This window comes from Belonocnema kinseyi, chromosome 5 (genome assembly GCF_010883055.1).
Source record: "Belonocnema kinseyi isolate 2016_QV_RU_SX_M_011 chromosome 5, B_treatae_v1, whole genome shotgun sequence".
Classification (NCBI taxonomy): domain Eukaryota; kingdom Metazoa; phylum Arthropoda; class Insecta; order Hymenoptera; family Cynipidae; genus Belonocnema; species Belonocnema kinseyi.
In genome coordinates, this window is record NC_046661.1 from 142,972,011 (window position 1) to 142,980,050 (window position 8,040).

At 20.3% G+C, this 8,040-nt stretch overlaps 1 protein-coding gene across 1 annotated transcript in view; it reads right to left on the reverse strand.

Moving 5' to 3' along the window:
• LOC117172480 overlaps nt 1–8,040 on the reverse strand; it is a 50,932-nt gene that overhangs the window by 28,482 nt on the left and 14,410 nt on the right. The window contains exons 3-4 of the mRNA XM_033360460.1: nt 7,118–7,467; nt 144–246 (exon numbers count right to left, since the gene is read on the reverse strand). Coding sequence (XP_033216351.1) covers nt 144–246; nt 7,118–7,467 — 453 coding nt within the window. The remainder of the gene's footprint in view (nt 1–143; nt 247–7,117; nt 7,468–8,040) is intronic.

Here is an 8,040-nt window from a genome sequence, read left to right on the forward strand (position 1 = left end):
AAAATTGAATTCAAAAGCAATCCTGAACGACGAGAAAAGTAGAGAAAAGTAGAGCCAAGTGGGTGATGGTTTTTCCGAAGAAAAATGATTATTTTCTATCCAAAATTTGTTTAATTGTTTAAAAAAAAATTGTTGTACAGTACCTGGAAGGTAAATTGGCTCTTCGTTTGCGTCTTCTGCTTTTTGGACGACGTAAGGAACCTCTTTCATGTGAACACCGTCGCTCTGCACCACCATCAACATGATCTATAAATAAATACAGTGCATCTTATATAATCGAAAAAGGAATCTCGTCAAATTGCGCAGGTTAAGGCTCACGCACACTCGACAATAAAATCGTCATTGCTTCTCTTCTCTATATTTAATTAAAAAAGTATGAAAAAAAAAAAAAAATTATTTAAATTGTAAAATAAATTCAGGTCTAGTACAGACACAAATCAGCTTGGAAAATGTGGAAAGTGACTAAAACTAACCACTGTTAACATTTTAATTATCGATTAAAATTGTTGAAATAAATTTCACAAGTTGCTCAGAAACTTCAATTTTTTATTTACATTTGATATTTTACAATAGAAAGTAGAAACCCAGGAAATTATGAATTTAAATTATTTAAATTCTAATAAATTTCATATTTGTTAATAATTGAAAATTTAATAAACAAAATCAATGTACGAACCATTTTCTATTTTAATATGAAACTCTTGAAATTACTAAACTTTTAAGTAAAAATATATTGCTATTTCAAAAAAATATATGAATTTTTAACCAAAAAGATCATATTTCATTCAAGAAGATTAAATTTCGATTAAAAAATTTGAATTTGCGACAAAATAGTTGAATTCTCCACTGAAAAAAGATAAAAAAATATTTTTATTTTCATAAAAAGAGGTGGATTTTTCAACTAAAATGAGAAAATTATCGACCAAAATACATCAATTTTCAACCAAATCGTTGAGTCTTTAACAAAAAATAGTCACATTTTCAGTTTAAAACAATTAATTTTTAACAAAACAAGAAAAAATAATTAAAAACATTTTTATTTTCAACGAAAAAAATGAAATTCCAACTAAAATGACTGTTTTTTCATCTGAAAAAATTAATTTGTAACATTGTTAACCAGATTTCCATTTCTAACAAAAAAAGATAAATTTCCTATCAAAAGTGAAGATTTTTTAACTAATAATATTAGTTTTCCATTGAAAAAAAATTAATTTTAAACCAAATAATTGAAGTCTTTACTTAATAAAACATATTTTCAATAAAAAAGTTCATTTTCAACCAAAAAGATAGTTTTTTTTTTAAACAAAATTGTTGAATTTTCAACGCAATAATTTACATTTTTAACCAAACCGTTAAATTTTCAGTTTAAAAATTTATTTTTTACCTGAAAAAAAGGAATTTTCATAAAAAAAATTGTTTAATTATTAACAAAAGAGGTGAATTTAAAATTAAAATGATTAATATTGCCCCTCAAAAATTAATTTTTAACGAAATAATTCAATCCTCAACCAAAACAGAAAATTAATTGTTAACTAAACAGTTGCATTTTTAATTTAAAAATGAAATTTCTACCAAACTGTTGAATTTTCAATTAATATATTTTAATTTTTAACAAAATATTTAATTTTTCATCCACACCGTTAAATTTTCAGTAAAAAATTAAATTTCAACAGCAAAAAAATCAATGTAAATTCTCGATGAAAAATATAATAATTATTAATAATTCAGCCAAAACAGACGCATATTAAGAAAAATAGTTGAATCCTCGAACAAAAAAGATTATTAATTTTCCACAAAACAGTTGCATTTTCAACCAAGAAATATTAAATTTCTACCAAAAAGAGATAAATTTTTTAATAAAATAGATGAATTTTTCACCAAAAACATGAATCTTTAAACAAACATTTAAATTTTAAAGTTTAAAAAAATTTACTTTCAAAAACCGCATTAATTTTTAACCAAATAGTTTCATTTTAAACCAAAGAAATCAATTATGATTGATTAATTTTCAAACCAAAATTTCTATAAACAAAATAGTTGAACCCTAAAAAAAAATTAATAATTGTTAACCAAAAAGATGAATTTAGTATAAAAAGTGACAAATTTTGAAAAAAATACATGAATTTTAAACAAAAACAAAAATAAATTTCCAACAAAATGGTTGAATATTTCATTAAAGAATTATTTTCTACCAAAAACATGAATTTTCAACTATAAAGATTAATTTTCGACAGATGCAGATAAATTTTCAACTGAATGGTTAAGTTTCTACCAAAAAAATCATTTTTAACAAATTTAATTTAATCATAACCAAAAAAGAATAATTTTCTACCAAAAGAGACCAATTCTCATCAAAAGATTTGAGTTTTTAAATTAAAAAGCGCAATGTTTTCCAAAAATTTTGACTTTTATTCCCAAAACTGTTGCACTTTTAAGCCAAAAAAACTATTTTTTTTAAAGACAGTTGAATTTTTAGCAACAAAATTAATTTTCAACCAAGAAAGATGACTTTTCAATCAAAAGACGAATTTTCGAGTAGTTTAATTCAACGGAGAATAAAAAAAATATCAATTTTCTATACAAAAAAAGGAATAGTTCAATTTTTAATTCATACATTTTCAAGCAAAAAAAAAAACAAACAATTTTCAACAAAATAGTTCAATTTTCAACCGAAGGAATAAATTTTTACCTAAAAAATTGATGTTTTCACTAATTAGGTTAGTTTCTACAAAAAGAAAAAGAAATTTTCAAAAAAAAAAAAAACGGTATGATTTCTGAACCAAAAATATAATAGAAGACTTCAATAACAAAAATTAAATTTCAACCAAAAATAATAAGATTTTTTGCAAAAAATTAATCTACTTTGTTGAAAATTTAACTATTTTTTTACAAAATTTAATTTTTTGATTGAAGTATTATGATTTGAAATTACAATGAATTTTTGTTTAGAAAATTATTATTTTCTTATTATTTGAAAATTCAACAATTTGGTTAAAGAACTTTGTTTTTTTTTTTTTTAGTTAAATAGTTTTATTTTAAAACAAATAAAATTAATACTGAGCCTAAAAGTAGTAGACTTTTCCAGAAAAAAAATTAACTGTCAATCAGAAAAGTTGGATTAAAAAAAAATTATCTACTTCGTTAAAAGTTCAATTATTTTGTTATCAATTAAATTTCTTGGTTGAAGATTCAGGATTTTAAATTAAAATTATTTTTTTTAGAAAATTAAAATTTTTTACAATAAATTACCTGTTGCTTTTTGGATGAACAATTTTTTTTTATTTGAAAATTCAAGAATTTGGTTAAAAACTTTCTTCTTTTTATTTAAGGATTTATCATTTTAGTTGAAAATTTCATTTCTTTGCTTAAAAATTATGTTTTCGAAAGCAAATCTACATTTTTTAGTAAAAAATTAATCTTTTTCATAGAAAATTAATCTACTTTATTGAAAATTCAACTATTTTCTTAAAAATTGAATTTTCTGGTAAAATCAAACAGTTGTATTTTTATCTACTTCATTAAAAATTCAACTGTTTTCTTATTATTTGAAAATTCAAGAATATTTTTTAAAAACATTCTTTTTTTTTAGTTAAAGATTTCTAATTTTACTCGAAAATTTATTTCTTTGCTTCAAAATTGATCTATTTTTTTAAAATTCGTAATTGTTTTCGTTGAAAATTAATCTCTTTAACTGAAAATGTATCTTCTATAGTAACAAAATTATTTTTCTTAATAGAAAAGTAATCTATTTTGTTGAAAATTCAACTATTTTGTTACAAATTGAATTTTTTGGTTGAAGATTCTTGATTTTAATTGAAAAATTCATTTTATTTTTATACAATTAAATTTTTTACTGAATAATTAACTGTTGCTTTTTTGGGAACTGAAATTTTATCTTTGTTATTTGAAAATTAAACAATTTTGTTACTATTTTTTTTTTTAGTTAAAGATTCATTATTTTGGTAGAAAACTATTTTTTTTTTTTGGTTGAATATTTACCTACTTTATTAAAAATTCATTTTTTTAAAGAAAATTAATCTATTTCATTGGAAATTCAACTATTTTTTTACAAATTGAATTTTTTGGTTGAAAATTCTTAATTTTACTTAAAAATTATTTTTTTTTTTAAATTGTTTACTAAATAATTAACTGTTGCTTTTTTGGGTTGAAAATTAATCTTTTTTATTTAAAAATGCAACAAAAATTGTGTTAAAAACTTTCTTTTTTCTATTCAAGATTCAAACTTTTAGTCGAAAATTCATTTGTTTGGTTGTAAATTCGTGATTTTAAATTAAATTTTATTTCCTTAAAAATTACATGTTTCTTTTTTGGGTTGAAAATGAATATTATTTGTTTATTTGAAAATTCAAGAGTTTGGTTTAAAACTTTATATTTTTTTTAGTCTTTTCTTGTTTGAAAATTTTTGCTTTCTTTATAGAAAATTAATTTTTTTTAAAATTAATCTATTTCGTTGAAAATTCAACTATTTTGTTACAAATTGAATTTTTTGGTTGAAAATTCTTGATTTTGATTTAAAATTCATTTTATTTTTCAACAATTAAATTTTTTACTAAATAATTAACTGTTGCTTTTTTTGGGTTGAAAATTAATCTTTTTTAGTTGAAAATTAAACAATTTTGTTACCATTTTTTAAGTTAAAGATTCATCATTTTAGTTGAAAATTAATATTTTTGGTCGAATATTTACCTATTTTGGGGAAAATTCGTCTTTTGTTTTGTTATTTATTTGAAAATTCAAGAATTTGGTTTAAAACTTTCTATTTTTTTAGTTAAAGATTCATAATTTTAGTAGAAAATTAATTTTTTGGTTGAATATTTAGCTATTTTGTTGAAAATTTCTATCTTTTGTTGTTTGAAAATATTTCTTTCTTAATAGAAAATTAATTTTTTGTAGAAAATTAATCTATTTCGTTGAAAATTCAACTATTTTATTAAAATTTATTTTTTCGTTGAATTTCTTGATTTTAATTGAAAAATTCATTTTATTTTTTAACAATTAAATTTTTTACTGAATTAACTGTTGCCTTTTTTGGGCTGAAAATGAATATTTTTTAGTTTCAAATTAAACAATTTTTTTTTTTAGGTAAAGATTCATCATTTTAGTAGAAAATTAATATTTTTGTTCGAATATTTACATATTTTGTGGAAAATTCGTCTTTTGTTGCTCAAACATTTTTCTTTTACAATATAAAATTCATTTTTTTTTTTAGAAAATTATTCTATTTTGTTGAAAATTCAACTATTTTGTTACAAATTGAATTTTTCGTACAAAATTCATGATTTTAAATTAAAATTATTTTTTTTTTATAAAATTAAAATTTTTTGCTTAAAAATTACATGTTTCTTTTTTAGGTTGAAAATTATTATTATTTATTTGAAAATTCAAGAATTTGGTTTAAAACTTTCTATTTTTTTAGTTAAAGATTCATAATTTTAGTAGAAAATTAATTTTTTGGTTGAATATTTACCTATTTTGTTGAAAATTTCTATTTTTTGTTGTTTGAAAATTTTTCTTTCTTAATAGAAAATTAATTTTTTGTAGAAAATTCAACTATTTTATTAAAATTTATTTTTTTGGTTGAAATTCTTGATTTTAATTGAAAAATTCATTTTATTTTTTAACAATTAAATTTTTTTGCCTTTTTTTGGGCTGAAAATTAATCTTTTTTAGTTTCAAATTAAACAAATTTTTTTTTAGGTAAAGATTCATTATTTTAGTAGAAAATTAATATTTTTGGTAGAATATGTACCTATTTTGTGGAAAATTCGTCTTTTGTTGTTTAAACATTTTTATTTCTCAATATAAAATTAATTTTTTTTTTAGAAAATTATTCTATTTTGTTGAAAATTCAACTATTTTGTTACAAATTGATTTTTTTTGGTAATTTCATGATTTTAAATTAAAATTAATATTCTTTAGAAAATTATAATTTGTTATTTAAAAGTTACACGTTTTTTTTTTTGGATTGAAAATGATTATTTGTTTATTTAAAAATGAGTTTGGTTTTGTTGTTTGAAAATTTTTCTTTCTTAATAGAAAATTAATTTTTTTGTAGAAAATTAATCTATTTCGTTGAAAATCCAACTATTTTGTTACAAACTGATATTTTTTTTGTAGGAAATTCACGATTTTAAATTAAAAATTTTTTTTTAAATTAAAATTTGTTACTTAAAAATTATATGTTTCTTTTTTGGGTTGAAAATGATTATGATTTGTTTATTTGAAAATTCAAGAATTTGATTTAAAACTTCCTACTTTTTTAGATACAGATTCATAATTTTAGTTGTAAATTAATTTTTTAGTTGAATATTGATCTATTTTGTGGAAAATTCGTCTTTTTATGCTTAAAAATCTTTCTTTTTCAATATAAAATTCTTTTTTTTTTTTATAAAATTGTTCGATTTTGTTGAAAATTCAATTATTTTGTTACAAATTGATTTAAAAATTGTTTAGTAAATAATTAACTATTGCTTTTTTGGCAGAAAATAAATCTACTTCATTGAAAACTCAAATATTTTATTACAAATTTAATATTTTGGTTCAAGATTCGTGATTTTACATTAGAATTCGATTTATTAAAAAAAAATTAAAATCATTATTAGAAAATTAACTGTTACTTTTTCGGGTTAAAAATTAATTCTTTTCTTATATTAAAAACTTCTTTTTTTTATTTAAAGATACACCATTTTAGTCGAAAATTTATGTTTTTAGTTCCAATTATACCTTTTTTAGTAAAAAAAATTCACCTTCTTTATAGAAAATTAACTTACTTCATTGAAAATTCAACTATTTTCTTAAAAATTGAATGTTCTGGTAGAAGAAAACAGTTCTATTTTTAACCCAACTAAATGAATTCTGAATGAAAAAATTTTTGACTTTTCACTGTAAAAAAGTTTAATTTTCATGCTATAAATTAATACCAATTTTCTCCTTTTTTTTGTCTGATTAAAATCTAAAATAAAATTGATTAAAGTGGCCTTTTCCTTTTAAAAGTTTAAGTTGAAATAATTAACAAAATCACCAAATCACAATTGTAATTCGAAAAATCTATTTTCAAAATTGAATAGAAAAAAAAGTAGGATTTTTTGATACTAACATTTTCCTCGGATTTGGTGACAATTTCGCTGCTAATGTTTAAAGCGAGATTCTCAGCAGCCTCGCTGTCTTTTGTGGCCTCAAAATAGCTGTGATCACCCAAAACTTTGACGTCGGCCAGCTCCTGATCCTTTTTTGAATCTTTTTCCTTAGAATTCTCGGTTTCGGAGAATTTAAATTCGTTGGTGAGAATATTTCGCAGATAATTTGTCGCCTTCTCTGATTTTATCTCTTTGTTTTCTTTGTTCAAAGTCTCTTGTGGCTTTTTTGACCGGTTTATTTTGCTTTTCTTGGCCGGCATGTTTGTTTTAGACTTTTTCTGTATCACTGCAGTCGCTGTGAACGAAGAATCTAAAAAGGAAAATCTTTTATAAACGTATAATCATCTTTTTATCATTATTTTACTCATTTAAGTCCCATTTTCCTTATTATTTTTACATATTTAAGTATTAGGACTGCAAATTAAAAAGATAAATTGCTCTTAATTTTTTTTTACTTTTTTTTTTTCACAATTTCCTCTGACCGTTTTACATTTTTTATATTAAATTTAGGAAATTAATAATGTTGAACAAAAAAATAGTTTGTTTCTAAATATATTTTTAAACAAATTATTACTAAAAAAAAGAGAGATGATTTTTCAAACAAGAATGAATTTTAAACCAAGAAGATCAATTTTTTATCAAGAAAGACGAATTTTCAACTAATTGCATACAGCTGAAACAGAAAATTATTAATTTCAAGTTTTAAAAAATTCTTTTATCTTAATAAAAACTGATTTTTAACAAAATAGTTTATTTATTTAAAAAAAGAAGAATTTTCTACAAAAAAGACGAAGTTTCAACAAAATACATGATTATTTAACTAAAAAAATATATTTTTAAACAAATTATTACTAAAAAAAAGAGAGATGATTTTTCAAACAAG